Genomic DNA, 24,309 nt, shown 5'->3' with positions numbered 1-24,309 from the left:
GGGGCAGAGCTATCTATGGGGCAGAGCTGTGTATCTATGGGGCAGGGCTGTGTATCTATGGGGCAGCCCCACACCCTGCCCCACATCCCCAGGCGTGGGACATCACGGTGCGGACGTGCGCCTACACGAACCTATAGGGCAGGGCTGTGTTTCTATGGGGCAGAGCTCTCTCCCTATGGGGCAGAGCTATCTATGGGGCAGAGCTATCTATGGGGCAGGGCTGTGTATCTATGGGGCAGCCCCACACCCTGCCCCACATCCCGCCCCACCCCCCAGGCGTGGGACATCACGGTGCGGACGTGCGCCTACACGAACCACACGGTGCTGCCGGAGGCGCTGGAGCGGTGGCCCGTCGGGCTGCTGGAGGCGCTGCTGCCGCGGCACCTGGAGATCATCTACGAGATCAACAGGAGGTTCCTCGATGTACGGAGATGGGGGGCGGGGGGGGGAGGTGGGGGGGGTGGGGGGAGATGGGGGTGGGGGGCTATGGGGGGAGTGGGGGTTATGGGGTGGGAGATGGGGGGGGAGGAAGGGGGGGAAAGGGGGGCAGATTGGGGGAGATGGGGGTGGGGGGGGTTCCTCGATGTACGGAGATGGGGGGCGGGGGGGGAGATGGGGGATGGAGGGGGTGGGGGGCTATGGGGGGGGGGGAGGTGGAGGGGGTGGGGGGAGATGGGGGGAGATGGGGGTGGGGGGCTATGGGGGCAGTGGGGGTTATGGGGGGGGAGATGGGGGGGAGATGGGGGGGGAAAGGGGGGAAAGGGGGGCAGATTGGGGGAGATGGGGGTGGGGGGGGTTCCTCGATGTACGGATGTGGGGGGCGGGGGGTTATGGGGGGGGAGATTGGGGCCTATGGGGGGCTATGGGGGGGGGAGGTGGGGGGTTATGGGGGGCACAGGGAGTACGGGGGTTGTGTGCCCCATTGATGCCCCCCCCCGCCCCCCCCCTGCCCCCCCCCAGCGCGTGTACGCCTCGTTCCCCAGCGACCACGAGCGGGGCTGCAGTGCCCCCCCCCCTCATTGACCCCCCCCATGACCTCCCCCAATGCCCCCCCCCATTGACCCCCCCCCCATTGACCCCCCCCACTGACCCCATCCCGTTTGCCCCCCCCCCACTGACCTCCCCCTTAATGACCCCCCCCTCAATGACTCCCCCCATTGACCCCCCCATCACCCCCCCAACTGACCCCCCCACTGCCTCCCCCCCCACTGATCCCCCCCCATTTGCCCCCCCCATTGACCCCCCCCCGACTGCCCCCCCCCCATTGACCCCCCCGAACCCATTGACCCCCCCCACTGACCCACCCCCCCCGTTTGCCCCCCCCCATCACATGTACGCCTCATTCCTCAGCAACCACAAGCGGCTGCGGCGCCCCCCCCCCCCCAAAATGACCCCCATCATTGACCCCCCCCACTGCCCCCCCCACTGACCTCCCCCTTAATGACCCCCCCACTGACCCCCCCCAAAATGTCCCCCCCCACTGACCCCCCCCCATTTGCCCCCCCCCACTGACCCCCCCCACTTACCCCCCCTGCCCCCCCCTTAATGACCCCCCCCACTGCCCCCCCCATTGACCCCCCCCAAAATGACCCCCCCCCACAAATGTCCCCCCCCACTGACCCCCCCCACTGACCTCCCCCCCATTGACCCCCCCAAATGACCCCCCCCACTGCCCTGCCCCCATTGACCCCCCCCACTTACCCCCCCCACTGACCTCCCCCTTAATGACCCCCCCACTGACCCCCCCCAAAATGACCCCCCCCATTTGCCCCCCCCCAAAATGACCCCCCCCACTGACCCCCCCCCACTGACGCCCCCCAAAATGACCCCCCCCACTGACCCCCCCCATTTGCCCCCCCCCATGACCCCCCCCACTGACCCCCCCCATTGACCCCCCCCCAATGACCCCCCCATTGACCCCCCCCAAAATGTCCCCCCCCACTGCCCCCCCCCATTTGCCCCCCCCAATGACCCCCCCCACTGACCCCCCCCCATTGGCCCCCCCCCAATGACCTCCCCCTTAATGACCCCCCCCACTGACCCCCCCCCAAAATGACCCCCCCACTGCCCCCCCCCCACTGACCTCCCCCTTAATGACCCCCCCAATGACCCCCCCACTGACCCCCCCCGTTCCCCCCCCCCCATCACATGCACGCCTCATTCCCCAGCAACCACAACCGGCTGCAGCGCCCCCCCCCCCCCAAAATGACCCCCCCCATAGACCCCCCTCCCCAATGCCGCCCCCCCCAATGACCCCCCCCCATTTGCCCCCCCAAAATGACCCCCCCCACTGACACCCCCCATTGACCCCCCCACCCCCATTGACCCCCCCCACTGCCCCCCCCCACTGACCCCCCCACTGATCCCCCCCAAAATGTCCCCCCCCACTGACCCCCCCCCCCGTTTGCCCCCCCCCACTGACCCCCCCCCCACTTACCCCCCCATTGACCCCCCCCAAAATGTCCCCCCCCCACTGACCTCACCCCCAATGACCCCCCCCAATGACCCCCCCCCATTGACCTCCCCCTTAATGACCCCCCCCACTGACCCCCCCCCATTGACCCCCCCCCAATGACCCCCCCCCAATCACCCCCCCCACTGACCCCCCCCCCAATGACCCCCCCAACTGCCCCCCCCATTGACCCCCCCCCAAAATGACCCCCCCCAAAAAGACCCCCCCCACTGACCCCCCCCCATTGACCCCCCCCCAATCACCCCCCCCCCAATGACCCCCCCACTGACCCCCCCCCCACCTGCCCCCCCCCAGCGCGTGTACGCCTCGTTCCCCGGTGACCACGATCGGCTGCGGCACCCCCCCCCCCCAAAATGACCCCCCCACTGCCCCCCCCCCACTGACCTCCCCCTTAATGACCCCCCCCACTGACCCCCCCCCATTTGCCCCCCCCCAAAATGTCCCCCCCCACTGACCTACCCCGAATGACCCCCCCCCAAAATGACCCCCCCCCACTGACCCCCCCCCATTTGCCCCCCCCCATTTGCCCCCCCCCACTGACCCCCCCTACTGACCTCCCCCCCAATAACTCCCCCCACTGACCCCCCCCCATTGACCCCCCCCCCAATCACCCCCCCCACTGACCCCCCCCCCCAATGACCCCCCGACTGACCCCCCCCCGCCTGCCCCCCCCCAGCGCGTGTACGCCTCGTTCCCCGGTGACCACGATCGGCTGCGGCACCCCCCCCCCCAGAATGACCCCCCCACTGCCCCCCCCCCACTGACCTCCCCCTTAATGACCCCCCCAATGACCCCCCCACTGACCCCCCCCCATTTGCCCCCCCCGCAATGACCCCCCCCAATAACCCCCCCCACTGCCCCCCCCACTGAGCCCCCCCACTGACCTCCCCCTTAATGACCCCCCCAATGACCCCCCCCACTGACCCCCCCCCACTGCCCCCCCCCAATGACCCCCCCCCACTGCCCGCCCCCCCCACTGCCCCCCCCCAATGACCCCCCCCACTGACCTCCCCCTTAATGACCCCCCCACTGACCCCCCCCCATTGACCCCCCCAGCGCGTGTACGCCTCGTTCCCCGGTGACCACGATTGGCTGCGGCACCCCCCCCCCCAAAATGACCCCCCCACTGCCCCCCCCCCACTGACCTCCCCCTTAATGACCCCCCCAATGACCCTCCCCCATTTGCCCCCCCCCCCATTTGCCCCCCCCGCAATGACCCCCCCCAATAACCCCCCCCACTGCCCCCCCCACTGACCCCCCCCCACTGACCTCCCCCTTAATGACCCCCCCCACTGACCCCCCCCCAAAATGACCCCTCCCATTGACACCCCCCCAAAATGACCCCCCCCATTGACACCCCCCCAAAATGACCCCCCCACTGCCCCCCCCCCACTGACCTCCCCCTTAATGACCCCCCCCCCAAAATGACCCCCCCATTGACCCCCCCCCACTGCCCCCCCCCCAATGACCCCCCCACTGCCCCCCCCACTGACCTCCCCCTTAATGATCCCCCCCCCAAAATGACCCCCCCAATGACTCCCCCCCACTGACCCCCCCCCCATTTGCCCCCCCCCACTGACCCCCCCCAAAATGACCCCCCCCAAAATGACCCCCCCACTGACCCCCCCCCACTGACCCCCCCCCACTGACCTCCCCCTTAATGACCCCCCCAATGACCCCCCCGACTGACCCCCCCCCATTTGCCCCCCCCAGCGCGTGTACGCCTCGTTCCCCGGTGACCACGATCGGCTGCGGCACCCCCCCCCCAAAATGACCCCCCCATTGACCCCCCCCCACTGACCTCCCCCTTAATGACCCCCCCAATGACCCCCTCCACTGACCCCCCGCACTGACCCCCCCATTTGCCCCCCCCAATGACCCCCCCACTGACCCCCCCCAAAATGACCCCCCCAATGACCCCCCCACTGACCCCCCCCCATTTGCCCCCCCCGCAATGACCCCCCCCAATAACCCCCCCCACTGCCCCCCCCACTGAGCCCCCCCACTGACCTCCCCCTTAATGACCCCCCCAATGACCCCCCCCATTGACCCCCCCACCCCCATTGACCCCCCCCCACTGCCCCCCCCCACTGCCCCCCCCCACTGAACCCCCCACTGACCCCCCCCAAAATGTCCCCCCCCACTGACCCCCCCCCCGTTTGCCCCCCCCCACTGACCCCCCCCCACTTACCCCCCCATTGACCCCCCCCAAAATGTCCCCCCCCCACTGACCTCACCCCCAATGACCGCCCCCAATGACACCCCCCCAAAATGACCCCCCCCCAAAATGACCCCCCCCACTGACCCCCCCCCATTGACCCCCCCCCCAATGACCCCCCCACTGCCCCCCCCCCCACTGACCCCCCGCACTGACCCACCCCCATTTGCCCCCCCCCCACTGACCCCACCAAAATGACCCCCCCCAAATGACCCCCCCCACTGACCCCCCCACTGACCTCACCCCCAATGACCCCTCCCAATGACCCCCCCCCCATTGACCCCCCCCCCAATCACCGCCCCCCCAATCACCCCCCCCACTGACCCCCCCCCCACTGACCCCCCCCACTGACCCCCCCCCACTTGCCCCCCCCAGCGCGTGTACGCCTCGTTCCCCGGTGACCACGATCGGCTGCGGCACCCCCCCCCCAAAATGACCCCCCCATTGACCCCCCCCCCCCAATGACCCCCACCCCCAATGACCCCCCCACTGACCCCCCCCATTTGCCCCCCCCAGCGCGTGTACGCCTCGTTCCCCGGTGACCACGATCGGCTGCGGCACCCCCCCCCCAAAATGACCCCCCCCCCCAATGACCCCCACCCCCAATGACCCCCCCACTGACCCCCCCCCGCCTGCCCCCCCCCAGCGCGTGTACGCCTCGTTCCCCGGTGACCACGATCGGCTGCGGCGGATGTCGCTGGTGGAGGAGGGGGCGGTGAAGCGCATCAACATGGCGCACCTCTGCATCGCCGGGGCGCACGCCGTCAACGGCGTGGCTCAGATCCACTCCGACATCCTCAAGGACAGCGTGTGCGTCATACGTGTGTCACGCGTGTGTCATGTGTGTGTGTTACGTGTGGGTGTTGTGTGGGTGTTGTGTCATACATGTGAGTGTGTTGTTACGTGTGATGGCTGGGGCTCAGATCCACTCCGACATCCTCAAGGACAGCGTGTGCGTGGATCACGCGTGTGTCACGCTTGTGTCATGTGTTGTCATACGTGTGTGGGTGTGTTGTGTGGGTGTTGTGTCATACATGTGGGTGTGATGGCTGGGGCTCAGATCCACTCCGAGATCCTCAAGGACAGCGTGTGCGTGGCTCACGGGTGTGTCATACGTGTGTCATGTGTGTGTTACGTGTGGGCGGGTTGTGTGGGTGTTGTGTCATACATGTGGGTGTGTTGTTACGTGTGATGGCTGGGGCTCAGATCCACTCTGATATCCTCAAGGACAGCGTGTGCGTCATACGTGTGTCACGCGTGTGTCATACGTGTGTATTATATGTGTGTGTGTGGCATACGTGTGTGTTATACTTGTGTGTTGTGTGGGTGTGTTGTTACATGTGATGGCTGGGGCTCAGATCCACTCCGACATCCTCAAGGACAGCGTGTGCGTGGCTCACGCGTGTGTCACGCGTGTGTCATGTGTTGTCATACGTGTGTGTGTTGTGTGGGTGTTGTGTGGGTGTTGTGTGGGTGTGATGGCTGGGGCTCAGATCCACTCCGACATCCTCAAGGACAGCGTGTGCGTCATACGTGTGTCACGCGTGTGTCATGTGTGTGTGTTACGTGTGGGTGTTGCGTCATACATGTGGGTGTGATGGCTGGGGCTCAGATCCGCTCCGACATCCTCAAGGACAGCGTGTGCGTGGCTCACGCGTGTGTCATACGTGTGTCATGTGTGTGTTACGTGTGGGCGGGTTGTGTGGGTGTTGTGTCATACATGTGGGTGTGTTGTTACGTGTGATGGCTGGGGGTCAGATCTGCTCTGATATCCTCAAGGACAGCGTGTGCATCATACGTGTGTCACGCGTGTGTCATGTGTTGTCATACGTGTGTGTGTTGTGTGGGTGTTGTGTGGGTGTGTTGTTACGTGTGATGGCTGGGGCTCAGATCCACTCCGACATCCTCAAGGACAGCGTGTGCGTGGCTCACGCGTGTGTCATGTGTTGTCATACGTGTGTGGGTGTGTTGTGTGGGTGTTGTGTCATCCATGTGGGTGTGTTGTTACGTGTGATGGCTGGGGCTCAGATCCACTCCAACATCCTCAAGGACAGCGTGTGCGTCATACGTGTGTCACGCGTGTGTCATGTGTTGTCATACGTGTGTGTGTGTTGTGTGGGCATTGTGTCATACATGTGAGTGTGTTGTTACGTGTGATGGCTGGGGCTCAGATCCACTCCGACATCCTCAAGGACAGCGTGTGCGTGGATCACACGTGTCATACGTGTGTCATGTGTGTCATACGTGTGTATTATATGTGTGTGTGTGGCATACGTGTGTGTTATACTTGTGTGTTGTGTGGGTGTGTTGTTACGTGTGATGGCTGGGGCTCAGATCCACTCCAACATCCTCAAGGACAGCGTGTGCGTGGCTCACGGGTGTGTCATACGTGTGTCATGTGTGTGTTACGTGTGGGCGGGTTGTGTGGGTGTTGTGTCATACATGTGGGTGTGTTGTTACGTGTGATGGCTGGGGCTCAGATCCGCTCCGACATCCTCAAGGACAGCGTGTGCGTCATACGTGTGTCACGCGTGTGTCATGTGTTGTCACACGTGTGTGTGTGTTGTGTGGGTGTTGTGTCATACATGTGGGTGTGTTGTTACGTGTGATGGCTGGGGCTCAGATCCACTCCGACATCCTCAAGGACAGCGTGTGCGTCATACGTGTGTCACGCGTGTGTCATGTGTGTGTGTTACGTGTGGGCGGGTTGTGTGGGTGTTGTGCCTGTGTGTTGTTACGTGTGATGGCTGGGGCTCAGATCCGCTCCGACATCCTCAAGGACAGCGTGTGCGTGGCTCACGCGTGTGTCATACGTGTGTCATGTGTGTGTGTTACGTGTGTATGTTGTGTGTGTGTTGTGTCATACATGTGGGTGTGATGGCTGGGGCTCAGATCCACTCCGACATCCTCAAGGACAGCGTGTGCGTGGCTCACGCGTGTGTCATGCGTGTGTCATGCGTGTGTGTTACGTGTGTGTGTTGTGTGTGTGTTGTGTCATACATGTGGGTGTGATGGCTGGGGCTCAGATCCACTCCGACATCCTCAAGGACAGTGTGTGCGTGGCTCACGCGTGTGTCATGCGTGTGTCATGTGTGTGTGTTACGTGTGTGTGTGTGTTGTGTGGGTGTTGTGTCATACATGTGGGTGTGATGGCTGGGGCTCAGATCCACTCCGACATCCTCAAGCACAGCGTGTGCGTGGATCACGCGTGTGTCACGCGTGTGTCATACGTGTGTCATACGTGTGTGTGTTGTGTGTGTGTTGTGTGGGTGTGTTGTTACGTGTGATGGCTGGGGCTCAGATCCACTCCGACATCCTCAAGGACAGCGTGTGCGTGGCTCACGCGTGTGTCATACGTGTGTCATGTGTGTGTGTTACGTGTGGGCGTGTTGTGTGGGTGTTGTGTCATACATGTGGGTGTGTTGTTACGTGTGATGGCTGGGGGTCAGATCTGCTCTGATATCCTCAAGGACAGCGTGTGCATCATACGTGTGTCACGCGTGTGTCATGTGTTGTCATACGTGTGTGTGTTGTGTGGGTGTTGTGTGGGTGTGTTGTTACATGTGATGGCTGGGGCTCAGATCCACTCCGACATCCTCAAGGACAGCGTGTGCGTGGATCACGCGTGTGTCACGCGTGTGTCATGTGTGTGTGTTACGTGTGGGTGTTGTGTCATACATGTGGGTGTGTTGTTACGTGTGATGGCTGGGGCTCAGATCTGCTCCGACATCCTCAAGGACAGCGTGTGCGTCATACGTGTGTCACGCGTGTGTCATGTGTTGTCATACGTGTGTGTGTTGTGTGGGTGTTGTGTCATACATGTGGGTGTGTTGTTACGTGTGATGGCTGGGGCTCAGATCCACTCCGACATCCTCAAGGACAGCGTGTGCGTCATACGTGTGTCACGCGTGTGTCATGTGTTGTCATACGTGTGTGTGTTGTGTGGGTGTTGTGTGGGTTGTGATGGCTGGGGCTCAGATCCACTCCGACATCCTCAAGGACAGCGTGTGCGTCATACGTGTGTCACGCGTGTGTCATGTGTTGTCATACGTGTGTGTGTGTTGTGTGGGTGTTGTGTCATACATGTGGGTGTGTTGTTGTTACGTGTGATGGCTGGGGCTCAGATCCACTCCGACATCCTCAAGGACAGCGTGTGCGTGGCTCACACGTGTGTCACGCGTGTGTCATGCGTGTGTGTTACGTGTGGGTGTTGTGTGGGTGTTGTGTCATACATGTGGGTGTGATGTTACATGTGATGGCTGGGGCTCAGATCCACTCCGACATCCTCAAGGACAGCGTGTGCGTGGCTCATGCGTGTGTCACGCGTGTGTCATGTGTTGTCACACGTGTGTGTGTTGTGTGGGTGTTGTGTCATACATGTGGGTGTGTTGTTACGTGTGATGGCTGGGGCTCAGATCCACTCCGACATCCTCAAGGACAGCGTGTGCGTCATACGTGTGTCATGTGTTGTCATACGTGTGTGTTACGTGTGTGTGTTGTGTGGGTGTTGTGTCATACATGTGGGTGTGTTGTTACGTGTGATGGCTGGGGCTCAGATCCACTCCAACATCCTCAAGGACAGCGTGTGCGTGGCTCATGCGTGTGTCACGCGTGTGTCATGTGTTGTCACACGTGTGTGTGTTGTGTGGGTGTTGTGTCATACATGTGGGTGTGTTGTTACGTGTGATGGCTGGGGCTCAGATCCACTCCGACATCCTCAAGGACAGCGTGTGCGTGGATCACACGTGTCATACGTGTGTCATGTGTGTCATACGTGTGTATTATATGTGTGTGTGTGGCATACGTGTGTGTTATACTTGTGTGTTGTGTGGGTGTGTTGTTACGTGTGATGGCTGGGGCTCAGATCCACTCCAACATCCTCAAGGACAGCGTGTGCGTGGCTCACGCGTGTGTCATACGTGTGTCATGTGTTGTCATACGTGTGTTGGTGTTGTGTGGGTGTTGTGTCATACATGTGGGTGTTGTGTGGGTGTGATGGCTGGGGCTCAGATCCACTCCGACATCCTCAAGGACAGCGTGTGCGTCATACGTGTGTCACGCGTGTGTCATGTGTGTGTGTTACGTGTGGGTGTTGTGTCATACATGTGGGTGTGTTGTTACGTGTGATGGCTGGGGCTCAGATCCACTCCGACATCCTCAAGGACAGCGTGTGCGTCATACGTGTGTCACGCGTGTGTCATGTGTTGTCACACGTGTGTGTGTTGTGTGTGTGTTGTGTCATACATGTGGGTGTGATGGCTGGGGTCAGATCTGCTCCGACATCCTCAAGCACAGCGTGTGCGTCACGCGTGTGTCATACGTGTGTCATGCGTGTTGTACATGTGTGTGTGTGGCGTACGTGTGTGTTACGTGTGCTGGTTGGGGGTCAGATCCACTTCGACATCCTCAAGCACAGCGTGTGAGTCACGCGTGGGTCATGAGTGGGTCATATGTGTGTCATACGTGTGTGTGTGCGGCATACATGTGTGTTACATGTGATGGCTGGGGGTCTGATCCGCTCTGACATCCTCGGAGTGTGTTCGTCACGCGTGGGTCATGCGTGTGCCATGCGTGTATGTGCCATACGTGTGTCATACGTGTGTGTGTGCCGTACTTGTGTCGTACTTGTGCCATACCCGTACCATACATGTGTCATCCATGTGACACACATATGGCATCCGTGTGCCATCCGTGTGATACGCCCATGCCATACATGTGCCAACCATGTGCCACACATGTGCCATCCGTGTGCCACACATGTTCCCCCATGTGCCACCTGTGTGCCACACATGTGCCATCCGTGCGCCCTCCGTGTGCCATCCGTGTGTTATCTGTGTGCCACACACGTGCCACACATGTGCCATCCGTGTGCCACCTGTGTGCCATCCGTGTGCCACACGTGTCATCCGTGTGCCACACACGTGCCATCTGTGTGTTATCTGTGTGCCATCCATGTGCCATACATGTGCCATTTGTGTGCCACCTGTGTGCCATCCATGTGCCACACCCATACAATCCATGTGCCTCACGTGTGCCATCTGTGTGCCACACACGTGCCACACATGTGCCATCCGTGTGCCATCTGTGTGCCATCCGTGTGCCCTCCGTGTGCCACACATGCTATCCGTGTGCCATCCATGTGCCCCCCGTGTGCCCCCTGTGTGCCACACGTGTCATCCGTGTGCCACACATGTGCCATCTGTGTGTTATCTGTGTGCCATCTGTGTGCCCTCCGTGTGCCACCCATGTGCCACACCCATACAATCCATGTGCCACACATGTTCCCCCCGTGTACCACACATGTGCCACCCGTGTGCCACACATATGCCATCCGTGTGCCCTCCGTGTGCCACACATGCTATCCGTGTGCCATCCATGTGCCCCCCGTGTGCCCCCTGTGTGCCACACATGTTCCCCCCGTGTGCCACACATGTGCCATCTGTGTGCCATCTGTGTGCCACACATGTGCCACCCATGTGCCACACATGTGCCATCCATGTGCCACCCATGTGCCATCCTTGTGCCACACATGTGCCACACATGTGCCATCCATGTGCCACCTGTGTGCCACACGTGTCATCTGTGTGCCATCTATGTGCCATCTGTGTGTTATCTGTGTGCCATCTGTGTGCCACACACGTGCCATCCGTGTGCCCTCCGTGTGCCAGACACGTGCCATCCATGTGCCCTCTGTGTGCCACACATGTGCCATCCATGTGCCACCCGTGTGCCATACATGTGCCACACATGTGCCCTCTGTGTGCCACACATGTGCCATCCGTGTGCCACACATGTGCCACCCGTGTGCCATCCATGTGCCACATATGTGCCATCCGTGTGCCCTCCGTGTGCCACATATGTGCCATCCGTGTGCCATACATGTGCCACACATGTGCCATCCGTGTGCCCTCCGTGTGCCACACATGTGCCATCCGTGTGCCTCACATGTGCCATACATGTGCCACACATGTGCCATCCGTGTGCCCTCCGTGTGCCACACATGTGCCATCCGTGTGCCTCACATGTGCCATACATGTGCCACACATGTGCCATCCGTGTGCCATCCGTATGCCATCTGTGTGCCCTCTGTGTGCCACACATGTGCCATCCATGTGCCACACATGTGCCATCCATGTGTCACACCCATACAATCCATGTGCCACACATGTACCCTCCGTGTGCCATCTGTGTGCCACCCATGTGCCATCCGTGTGCCCTCCGTGTGCCAGACACGTGTCATCCGTGTGCCACGCATGTGCCATCTGTGTGTTATCTGTGTGCCCTCCGTGTGCCACACACGTGCCATTTATGTGCCATCCGTGTGCCCCCCGTGTGCCCCCCCTGTGCCCCCCGTTCCACGTGTTCCCGTTTCCCCCCCAGCTTCAAGGATTTCTACGAGCTGGACCCCCACAAGTTCCAGAACAAAACCAACGGCATCACCCCCCGCCGCTGGCTGCTGCTCTGCAACCCGGGGCTGGCGGAGGTCATCGCGGAGGTGGGGGGCAGCTATGGGGCGATGTGGGGCTGCGGGGGGGGAGGGGGGGAGGGGGGTCGCTATGGGGTGATGTGGGGCGGGGGGGGGGGAGGGGGTCCGCTATGGGGTGATGTGGGGCGGGGGGGGGGGAGGGGAGTCGCTATGGGGTGATGTGGGGTGGGTATGGGGGGGTATGGGGTGGATATGGGGTGATGTGGGGCAGGGGGGGAGGGGAGTCGCTATGGGGCGATGTGGGGCGGGGGGGGAAGGGGAGTCGCTATGGGGTGATGTGGGGTGATGTGGGGCCGTGGGGGGCGGGGGGGGGTCGCTATGGGGCGATGTGGGGCGGAGGGGGGGGAGGGGGTCACTATGGGGCGATGTGGGGTGATGTGGGGCGGAGGGGGGAGGAGGGGAGTCGCTATGGGGTGATGTGGGGTGATGTGGGGCCGTGGGGGGTGGGGGGGGGTCGCTATGGGGCGATGTGGGGCGGGGGGGGAGGAGGGGGTCCGCTATGGGGCTCTGTGGGGTGCTATGGGGCGCTATGGGGTGCTGTGGGGCACTATGGGACTCTATGGGGCTCTATGGGACACTATGGGGCTCTATGGGGCGCCATAGGGTTCTATGGGACACTATGGGACTCTATGGGACACTATGGGGCTCTGTGGGGCTCTATGGGGCGCTATGGGGTGCTATGGGGCACCATAGGTTTCTATGGGACACTATGGGACTCTGTGGGGCACTATGGGGCTCTATGGGGTGCTATGGGGCGCTGTGAGGCTCTATGGGGCACCATAGGGTTCTATGGGACACTACGGGGCTCTGTGGGGCTCTATGGGGCGCTATAGGTTTCTATGGGGTGCTATGGGGCTCTGTGGGGCTCTATGGGGTGCTATGGGGTGCTATGGGGCACTATGGGGCTCTGTGAGGCTCTATGGGGCTCTATGGGGTGCTATGGGGCACTTTGGGGCTCTATGGGGTGTTGTGGGGTGCTATGAGATTCTATGGGGCTCTATGGGGTGCTGTGGGGCGCTATGGGGCGCTATGGGGCTCTATGGGGCACTATGGGGTTCTGTGGGGCTCTATGGGGTTCTATGAGGTACTATGGGGCTCTGTGGGGCTCTATGGGGCGCTATGGGGCTCTGTGGGGCTCTGTGGGGCTCTATGGGGCGCTATGGAGCGCTATGGGGCTCTATGGGGCTCTATGGGGTTCTATGAGGTACTATAGGGCTCTATGGGGCTCTATGGGGCGCTATGGGGCTCTGTGGGGCTCAATGGGGCGCTATGGGGCTCTGTGGGGCTCTATGGGGCGCTATGGGGCTCTATGGGGCACTATGGGGTTCTATGGGGCTCTATGGGGTTCTATGAGGTACTATGGGGCTCTATGGGGCTCTATGGGATTCTATGGGGCTCTGTGGGGCTCGATGGGGCGCTATGGGGCGCTGTGGGGTGGACGTGGGGCACAGCGGGTCTCAGCCTGTCCCCCCCCGCCCCCCTTCTGCCCCCCTTCTGCCCCACAGCGAATCGGCGACGAGTTTGTGGCCGATTTGGATCAGCTGCAGCGCCTCAGGGCCCTGGTGGACGATGACGCCTTCATCCGGGATGTGGCCAAAGTCAAGCAGGTGGGAAATGGGGGGTGATGTGGGGTGATGTGGGGCAGCTATGGGGCAGCCATGGGGTGATGTGGGGCAGCTATGGGGCAGCTATGGGGCAGGGAGTGTGGAGTGTTGGTGGACGATGACGCCTTCATCCGAGATGTGGCCAAAGTCAAGCAGGTGCGAAATGGGGGGTGATGTGGGGCGATGTGGGGCGGCTATGGGGCGGCCATGGGGTGATGTGGGGCGGCTATGGGGCGGCTATGGGGCAGGGAGTGTGGGGTGTTGGTGGACAATGATGCCTTCATCTGGGATGTGGCCAAAGTCAAGCAGGTGGGAAATGGGTGGCGGCTGTGGGGCAGCTATGGGGTGATGTGGGGTGGCTATGGGGCGATGTGGGGCAGCTATGGGGTGGCTATGGGGCAGGGAGTGTGGGGTGCTGGTGGACGATGGCGTCTTCATCCGCGATGTGGCCAAAGTCAAGCAGGTGGGAAATGGGGGGTGATGTGGGGCGATGTGGGGCGGCTATGGGGTGGCTATGGGGCGATGTGGGGCAGCTATGGGGTGGCTATGGGGCAATGTGGGGCAGGGGGGGTGGGGTGTTGGTGGATGATGACGCCTTCATCTGGGATGTGGCCAAAGTCAAGCAGGTGGGAAATGGGGGGCGATGTGGGGCGATGTGGGGCAGCTATGGGGTGGCTATGGGGTGATGTGGGGCAGCTATGGGGCGGCTATGGGGCAGGGAGTGTGGGGTGCTGGTGGACGATGACGCCTTCATCCGAGATGTGGCCAAAGTCAAGCAGGTGGGAAATGGGGGGCAGCTATGGGGTGGCTATGGGGTGATGTGGGGTGGCTATGGGGCAGCTATGGGGCAATGTGGGGCGGCTATGGGGTGATTTGGGGCAGCTATGGGGTGATGTGGGGTTGCTATGGGGCGATGTGGGGCAGCTATGGGGTGATGTGGGGTGGCTATGGGGCGATGTGGGGCAGCTATGGGGTGATGTGGGGTTGCTATGGGGCGATGTGGGGTGGCTATGGGGTGGCTATGGGGCGGCTATGGGGTGATGTGGGGCGCTGTGGGTGTCACCGTGGGTCCCATTATGGGTCACTGTGTGTCTCTCAATGTCACCCTATGGGTCCCTATGGGGTCCCTGTGTGTCTCACTGTGTCCCCACATGTCCCACACGTCCCCATATGTCCCTACATGTCCCCACATGTCCCCCCAAGTCCACTCCCTGTCCCCCCACATCCCCCCACGTCCCCCCATCCCCCCCATATCCCCCCATCCCCCTCATCCCCTCCCACGTCCCCCTACATCCACCTACATTCCCCCCACATCCCCCCCCATGTCCCCACGTCCCCCCACGTCCCCCTGTCCCTATCTGTCCCCCTATGTCCCCACATCCCCCCACATCCCCCCATATGCCCCCATGTCATCCCCACCCATCTCCCCCCACATCCCCCCCATATCCCCCCCATCTCCCCCCATGTCCCCCCCATGTCTCCATATCCCCCCATATCCCCCCCAAATCCCCCCCATCTCCCCCCACATCCCCCCATGTCATCCCCCCCCATCTCCCCCCACATCCCCCCCCACATTCCCCCCCCATCTCCCCCAATGTCCCCCCCATGTCTCCATCTCCCCCCATATCCCCCCCACATCCCCCCATCTCCCCCCACATCCCCCCACATCCCCCCCCACATTCCCCCCCCATCTCCCCCAATGTCCCCCCCCATGTCTCCATATCCCCCCCATATCCCCCCATATCCCCCCATCTCCCCCCCATCTCCCCCCACATCCCCCCATATCCCCCCACACCGCCCCCCACATTCCCCCCCATCTCCCCCCATGTCCCCCCCATGTCTCCATATCCCCCCATCTCCCCCCACATCCCCCCATCTCCCCCCACATTCCCCCCCCATCTCCCCCCACTTCCCCCCCATGTCTCCATATCCCCCCATATCCCCCCATACGACCCTCCCCCATACCCCCCCACCCCTCCCCCCCCCACGCCCCTCCCCCCCACCCCTCCCCCCCCCCTCCCCTCCCCCCCCTTTGACGCTCGCCCCCCCCCCGCAGGAGAACAAGGCGAAGTTCGCGGCGCAGCTGGAGCGCGATTACGGCGTGCGGGTCAACCCCGCCTCCCTGTTCGACGTGCAGGTCAAGCGCATCCACGAGTACAAGCGGCAGCTGCTCAACTGCCTGCACGTCATCACGCTCTACAACAGTGAGCTGCGCCCCATAGCTGCCCCATAGCTGCCCCATAGCTGCCCCATAGCTGCCCCATGGCTGCCCTATAGAAACCCTATTGCTGCCCCATAGAGCCCTGCCCCAAGCGGCAGCTGCTCAACTGCCTGCACGTCATCACGCTCTACAACAGTGAGCTGCCCCACAGCTGCCCCATAGCTGCCCCACAGCTGCCCCATAGCTGCCCTATAGGACCTGCCCCATAGCTGCCCTATAGAGCCTGCCCCATGGCTCCATATAGAGCCCTGCCCCAAGCGGCAGCTGCTCAACTGCCTGCACGTCATCACGCTCTACAACAGTGAGCTGCCCCACGGCTGCCCCATAGCTGCCCCATAGCTGCCCCATAGCTGCCCTATAGGACCTGCCCCATAGAGCCCTGCCCCAAGCGGCAGCTGCTCAACTGCCTGCACGTCATCACGCTCTACAACAGTGAGCTGCCCCATAGCTGCCCCATAGCTGCCCCATAGCTGCCCCATAGCTGCCCTATAGGACCTGCCCCATAGCTGCCCTATAGAGCCTGCCCCATGGCTCCATATAGAGCCCTGCCCCAAGCGGCAGCTGCTCAACTGCCTGCACGTCATCACGCTCTACAACAGTGAGCTGCGCCCCATAGCTGCCCCATAGCTGCCCCATAGCTGCCCCACGGCTGCCCCACAGCTGCCCCATAGGACCTGCCCCATAGCTGCCCCATAGCTGCCCCATAGCTGCCCCATAGGAACCCTATAGCTGCCCCATGGCTGCCCCATAGCTGCCCCACAGCTGCCCCATAGCTGCCCCATGACTGCCCCATAGCTGCCCCATGGCTGCCCCATAGAGCCCTGCCCCACAGCTGCCCCATAGCTGCCCCATAGAGCCCTGCCCCATAGCTGCCCCATAGCTGCCCTATAGAGCCCTGCCCCATAGCTGCCCTATAGCCTGCCCCATAGAGCCCTGCCCCCACTGCCTGCACATCATCACCCTGTATAACCGTGCATCTGCCCCACACATCCCTGCCCCACATCCCTGCCCCACACATCCCCCCCCCCACAGACCCCCCAGACCCCCCAGACCCCCACCCCACAGGACCCCCCCCAACCCCCCAAATCCCCCCCACCCCACAGGAGCCCCCACCCCATAGGACCTCCCACCCCCATAGGACCCCCCCCACCCCATAGGACCCCCCACCCCACAAATCCCCCCCATCCCATAGGACCTCCCACCCCCATACGACCCCCCCCAATCCCACAAATCCCCCCCACCCCACAGGACTCCCCACCCCCATATGACCCCCCCCCCACCCCATAGGACCCCCCCAACCCCACAAATCCCCCCCACCCCATAGGACCCCCCACCCCACAGGACTCCCCACCCCCATACGACCCCCCCCCACCCCATAGGACCCCCCCAACCCCACAAATCCCCCCCACCCCACAGGAGCCCCCACCCCATAGGACCCCCCACCCCACAGGATCCCCCACCCCCATACGACCCCCCCCAACCCCACAGGACCCCCCCCAACCCCACAAATCCCCCCCCCACAGGAGCCCCCACCCCATAGGACCCCCCACCCCAATACGACCCCCCCCCACCCCACAGGACCCCCCACCCCCATACGACTCCCCCCAACCCCACAGGACCCCCCCCCAACCCCACAAATCCCCCCCACCCCACAGGATCCACCACCCCCATACGACCCCCCCCACCCCAATACGACCCCCAAACCCCACAGGACCCCCATTGCCCCCCCCCCAAAATGTGGGTCCCCCCCCCGACCCCTCTGTCCTCCGCAGGGATTAAGAAGGAACCCAACAAAGCCTTCGTGCCCCGCACTGTTATGATCGGCGGGAAGGTGAGGGGGGGTCCTGTGGGGTGGGGGGTCCTGTGGGGTGGGGGGGGGTCCTATGGGGTGGGGGGTCCTGTGGGGTGGGGGGGTCCTATGGGGTGGGGGGTCTTGTGGGGTTGGCGGTCCTATGGGGTGGGGGGTCCTGTGAGGGGGGGGTCCTGTGGGGTGGGGGGCATTTGTGGGGTGGGGGGTTCTATGGGGTGGGGGAGGGTCATATGGGGGTGGGGGGTCCTGTGGGGTTGGGGGGCCTATGGGGTGGGGGGTCCTATGGGGTGGGGGGGGTTGTATGGGGTTTGGGGGTCCTATGGGATGGGGGGTCCTGTGGGGTGGGGAGGTCCTGTGGGGCAGAGGGTGGGGGTCCAGTGGGGGCTCTATGGGTCTCTGTGGGTCCCTATGTGTCCCTATGTGTCCCTATGGGTCACTATGGGTCCCTATGGGTCCCTATGTGTCCCTATGTGTCCCTATGGGTCACTATGTGTCCCTATGTGTCCCTATGGGTCCCTATGTGTCCCTATGGGTCCCTATGGGTCCCTATGTGTCCCTATGTGTCCCTATGGGTCACTATGTGTCCCTATGTGTCCCTATGGGTCCCTATGTGTCCCTATGGGTCCCTATGGGTCCCTATGTGTCCCTATGGGTCCCTATGCGTCCCTATGGGTCCCTATGGGTCTCTATGTGTCCCTATGGGTCCCTATGCGTCCCTATGGGTCCCTATGGGTCCCTATGTGTCCCTATGTGTCCCTATGTGCCCCCCCGTGTCCCTCTGGTTCCTGCTGTGGGTCGCTGTGGGTCGCTATGGGTCGCTGTGTGTTGCTGTGGGTTGCTATGGGTCACTATGGGTTGCTGTGGGTCGCTATGGGTCGCTGTGGGTCACTATGGGTCGCTGTGGGTCGCCGTGGGTCGCTATGTGTCCCTATGTGTCCCTATGGATCTCTATGCATCCCTATGGGTCGCTATGGGTCCCTATGGTTCCCTATGTGCCCCCCCACACTTGGTTCCCGCTGTGAGTCGCTATGGGTCGCTGTTTCGCTATGGGTCCCTATGTGTCCCAATGTGTCCCTATGGGTCCCAATGTGTCCCTATGTGTCCCTATGGTTCCCTATGCGCCCCCCCGTATCCCTCTGGTTCCCGCTGTGGGTCACTATGGGTCGCTATGGGTCGCTATGGGTCGCTGTGGGTCGCTGTGGGTCCCTATGGGTCGCTGTGGGTCCCTATGGGTCCCTATGTGTCCCTATGGATCCCTATGCGTCCCTATGGTTCCCTATGCGCCCCCCTGTGTCCCTCTGGTTCCCACTGTGGGTCGCCATGGGTCACTATGGGTCGCTGTGGGTCCCTATGGGTTGCTGTGGGTCGCTATGGGTCGCTGTGGGTCGCTATGGGTCCCTATGGGTCGCTATGGGTCGCCATGGGTCCCTATGGGTCGCCATGGGTCCCTATGGGTCGCCATGGGTCGCCATGGGTCGCTATGGGTCCCTATGGGTCGCTGTGGGTCCCTATGGGTCGCTATGGGTCCCTATGGGTCCCTATGGGTCCCTATGGGTCGCTGTGGGTCCCTATGGGTCGCTATGGGTCCCTATGGGTCCCTATGGGTCACTATGGGTCGCCATGGGTCGCTGTGGGTCACTATGGGTCCCTATGGGTCGCTATGGGTCGCCATGGGTCCCTATGGGTCGCCATGGGTCCCTATGGGTCCCTATGGGTCGCTATGGGTCGCCATGGGTCCCTATGGGTCGCCATGGGTCCCTATGGGTCGCCATGGGTCGCTATGGGTCCCTATGGGTCGCTGTGGGTCCCTATGGGTCGCTATGGGTCCCTATGGGTCCCTATGGGTCACTATGGGTCGCCATGGGTCGCCATGGGTCGCTGTGGGTCACTATGGGTCCCTATGGGTCTCTATGTGTCCCTGTGGGTCTCTATGGGTCGCTATGGGTCGCCATGGGTCCCTATGGGTCCCTATGGGTCGCTATGGGTCGCCATGGGTCCCTATGGGTCGCCATGGGTCCCTATGGGTCGCCATGGGTCGCTATGGGTCCCTATGGGTCGCTGTGGGTCCCTATGGGTCGCTATGGGTCCCTATGGGTCCCTATGGGTCACTATGGGTCGCCATGGGTCGCCATGGGTCGCTGTGGGTCACTATGGGTCCCTATGGGTCTCTATGTGTCCCTGTGGGTCTCTATGGGTCGCTATGCGTCCCTATGGGTCCCTATGCGTCCCTATGTGTCCCTATGTGTCCCTATGGGTCCCTATGTGTCCCTATGGGTCCCTATGGGTCCCTATGGGTCTCTATGGGTCTCTATGGGTCCCTATGGGTCTCTATGTGTCCCTATGTGTCCCTATGCGCCCCCCTGTGTCCCTCTGGTTCCCACTGTGGGTCGCCATGGGTCACTATGGGTTGCTGTGGGTCCCTATGGGTTGCTGTGGGTCGCTATGGGTCGCTGTGGGTCGCTATGGGTCCCTATGGGTCGCTATGGGTCGCCATGGGTCCCTATGGGTCGCCATGGGTCCCTATGGGTCGCTATGGGTCGCCATGGGTCGCCATGGGTCGCTATGGGTCCCTATGGGTCGCTGTGGGTCCCTATGGGTCGCTATGGGTCCCTATGGGTCCCTATGGGTCACTATGGGTCGCCATGGGTCGCCATGGGTCGCTATGGGTCCCTATGGGTCCCTATGGGTCACTATGGGTCGCCATGGGTCGCCATGGGTCGCTGTGGGTCACTATGGGTCCCTATGGGTCTCTATGTGTCCCTGTGGGTCTCTATGGGTCGCTATGCGTCCCTATGGGTCCCTATGCGTCCCTATGTGTCCCTATGGTTCCCTATGTGCCCCCCCGTGTCCCTCTGGTTCCCGCTGTGGGTCGCTGTGGGTCACTATGGGTCGCTATGGGTCACTATAGGTCACTATGGGTTGCTGTGGGTCCCTATGGGTCGCTATGGGTCGCTATGGGTCGCTGTGGGTCGCTATGGGTCCCTATGGGTCCCTATGGGTTTCTATGTGTCCCTATGGGTCTCTATGTGTCCCTATGGGTCTCTGTGTGTCGCTATGGGTCGCTATGGGTCTCTGTGGGTCACTATGGGTCTCTATGGGTCCCTCTGTGTCCCTATGCATCCCTATGGGTCGCTGTGGGTCCCTATGGGTCCCTATGGGTCACTATGGGTCCCTATGGGTCCCTATGGGTCCCTATGGGTCGCCATGGGTCTCTGTGGGTCCCTATGGGTCGCTATGGGTCCCTATGGGTCACTATGGGTCTCTATGGGTCCCTCTGTGTCCCTATGCATCCCTATGGGTCGCTGTGGGTCCCTATGGGTCCCTATGGGTCCCTATGGGTCACTATGGGTCCCTATGGGTCACTATGGGTCGCTATGGGTTGCTATGGGTCGCTGTGGGTCCCTATGGGTCGCTATGGGTCACTATGGGTCCCTATGGGTTGCTATGGGTCCCTATGGGTCGCTGTGGGTCCCTATGGGTCGCCGTGTGTCCCTATGGGTCGCTATGGGTCGCCATGGGTCGCTGTGGGTCCCTATGGGTCGCTATGGGTCCCTATGGGTCACTATGGGTCTCTATGGGTCCCTCTGTGTCCCTATGCATCCCTATGGGTCGCTGTGGGTCCCTATGGGTCCCTATGGGTCCCTATGGGTCACTATGGGTCCCTATGGGTCACTATGGGTCCCTATGGGTCGCCATGGGTCTCTGTGGGTCCCTATGGGTCGCCATGGGTCGCTGTGGGTCCCTATGGGTAGCTGTGGGTCGCTATGGGTCGCTATGGGTCGCTATGGGTCCCTATGGGTAGCTGTGGGTCGCCATGGGTCGCCATGGGTCGCTATGGGTCACGCTGTGCCCCCCCAGGCCGCCCCCGGTTACCACATGGCGAAGCTGATCATCAAACTCATCACCTCCATCGGCGACGTGGTGAACCACGACCCGGCCGTGGGCGACCGCCTCAAGGTCATCTTCCTCGAGAACTACCGCGTCTCCCTCGCCGAGAAGGGTACGGGCCGGGGGGCGGGGGGCTGGGGGGCCATGGGGGGCTGGGGGGCTATGGGGGGCTGGGGGGCTATGGGGGGCTGGGGGGCTATGGGGGCTATGGGGTGGTGTGGGGCTATGGGGTGGTGTGGGGTTATGGGGGGATATGGGGGGTGTGGGAGGATGGGGGGCTATGGGGGCCTATGGGGGCTATGGGGGGATATGGGGCTATGGGGGGCTATGGGGGGATATGGGGGCTATGGGGGGCTGGGGGGCTATGGGGGCTATGGGGGGTATGGGGGGTATGGGGTGGTGTGGGGTTATGGGGGCTATGGGGGATGTGGGGGGTGGGGGAGGATGGGGGGCTATGGGGTGGTGTGGGGCTATGGGGTGGTGTGGGGTTATGGGGGGCTATGGGGGCTATGGGGGGTTATGGGGGGTTATGGGGGGATATGGGGGGCTGGGGGGGATGTGGGAGGATGGGGGGCTATGGGGTGGTGTGGGGCTATGGGGGCTATGGGGGGATATGGGGGGTGTGGGGGGATATGGGGCTATGGGGTGGTGTGGGGTTATGGGGGTTATGGGGGGATATGGGGTTATGGGGGATATGGGGGCTATGGGGGGATATGGGGGGCTGGGGGGGCTGGGGGGCTATGGGGGCTATGGGGGCTATGGGGTGGTGTGGGGCTATGGGGGGATATGGGGGCTATGGGGTGGTGTGGGGCTATGGGGGCTATGGGGGGCTGGGGGGAATGTGGGAGGATGGGGTGCTATGGGGTGGTGTGGGGCTATGGGGGGATATGGGGCTATGGGGGGCTGGGGGGGCTGGGGGGCTATGGGGTGGTGTGGGGTTATGGGGGCTATGGGGGGCTATGGGGGATGTGGGAGGATGGGGGGCTATGGGGTGGTGTGGGGCTATGGGGGCTATGGGGGCTATGGGGTGGTGTGGGGCTATGGGGTGGTGTGGGGCTATGGGGGGATATGGGGGGTGTGGGAGGATGGGGGGCTATGGGGGGATATGGGGGCTATGGGGGGTATGGGGTGGTGTGGGGTTATGGGGGCTATGGGGGATGTGGGGGGTGGGGGAGGATGGGGGGCTATGGGGGCTATGGGGGGCTGTGGGGGATGTTGGAGGATGGGGGGCTATGGGGTGGTGTGGGGTTATGGGGGCTATGGGGGGCTGGGGGGCTATGGGGGGATATGGGGGCTATGGGGAGCTGTGGGGATGTTGGAGGATGGGGGGCTATGGGGTGGTGTGGGGTTATGGGGGATGTGGGGTTATGGGGTTATGGGAGGTAATCGGTTGTTGTGGGGTTGTGGGGCACAGGAGGGGCTGTGGGGCAGAGCGGAGCTGCACAGCATCCCCCACCCCACACCTCTGCCCCAAATCTGACCCCACATCACCCCCATCTCACCCCACATCTCACCCCCCCATCTGACCCCACATCACCCCACATCACCCCCATCTCACCCCACATCTCACCCCACATCTGATCCACATCTCACCCCCCATCTCACCCCCATCTCACCCCACACCCTGCCCCCCATCCGACCCCCATCTGCCCCCATCACCCCCCATCTCACCCCCCATCTGACCCCCATCTCCCCACATCTCAGTGATCCCCGCCGCCGACCTGTCGGAGCAGATCTCCATGCATCCCCATCTCACCCCACATCACCCCACATCTCACCCCCCATCTCACCCCCCATCTCACCCACCATCACCCCCCCATCTCACCCCCCCCATCTCCCCCATCTCACCCCCCATCTGACCCCACATCTCAGCCCCCATCTCACCCCCATCTCACCCCCCATCACCCCTCCACATCACCCCCCATCTCACCCCATCTCACCCCCATCTCACCCCCCATCTCACCCCCCATCACCCCCCCATCTCACCCCCCATCTGACCCCCATCTCCCCACATCTCAGTGATCCCCGCCGCCGACCTGTCGGAGCAGATCTCCATGCATCCCCATCTCACCCCACATCACCCCACATCTCACCCCCCATCTCACCCCACATCTGATCCACATCTCACCCCCCATCATCCACATCTCACCCCACACCCTGCCCCCCATCTCACCCCCATCTCACCCCCCATCTCACCCCCCATCTCTCCCCCATCTCTCCCCCATCACCCCCCATCTCACCCCCCATCTCACCCCCCATCTCATCCCACATCTGCCCCCCATCTCACCCCACATCACCCCACACCCTGCCCCCCATCACCCCCCCATCTCACCCCACATCTCACCCCCATCTCACCCCCCATCTCTCCCCCATCTCACCCCCATCTCACCCCCCATCACCCCCCATCTCACCCCCCATCACCCCCATCTGACCCCCATTTCACCCCCCATCTGACCCCCATCTCCCCACATCTCAGTGATCCCCGCCGCCGACCTGTCGGAGCAGATCTCCAAGCATCCCCATCTCACCCCCATCTCATCCCCCATCACCCCCCCATCTCAGCCCCCATCTGACCCCCATCTCCCCCATCTCACCCCCCATCTCACCCC

At 62.9% G+C, this 24,309-nt stretch overlaps 1 protein-coding gene across 1 annotated transcript in view; it reads left to right on the top strand.

Annotated features, from left to right (window-relative positions):
• The window catches only part of PYGM (glycogen phosphorylase, muscle associated), a 58,980-nt gene that overhangs the window by 25,135 nt on the left and 9,536 nt on the right, over positions 1–24,309 (top strand). The window contains exons 10-16 of the mRNA XM_090129692.1: positions 277–423; positions 5,338–5,501; positions 12,072–12,186; positions 13,683–13,784; positions 15,838–15,985; positions 17,775–17,833; positions 21,671–21,812. Coding sequence (XP_089985818.1) covers positions 277–423; positions 5,338–5,501; positions 12,072–12,186; positions 13,683–13,784; positions 15,838–15,985; positions 17,775–17,833; positions 21,671–21,812 — 877 coding nt within the window. The remainder of the gene's footprint in view (positions 1–276; positions 424–5,337; positions 5,502–12,071; positions 12,187–13,682; positions 13,785–15,837; positions 15,986–17,774; positions 17,834–21,670; positions 21,813–24,309) is intronic.

This window comes from Phasianus colchicus, chromosome 37, assembly GCF_987193195.1.
Source record: "Phasianus colchicus chromosome 37, bPhaCol1.hap1.1, whole genome shotgun sequence".
In the NCBI taxonomy this organism is placed as follows: domain Eukaryota; kingdom Metazoa; phylum Chordata; class Aves; order Galliformes; family Phasianidae; genus Phasianus; species Phasianus colchicus.
Note: the sequence above shows the minus strand (reverse complement) of the source record. Positions and strands in the feature narration are given on the sequence as shown.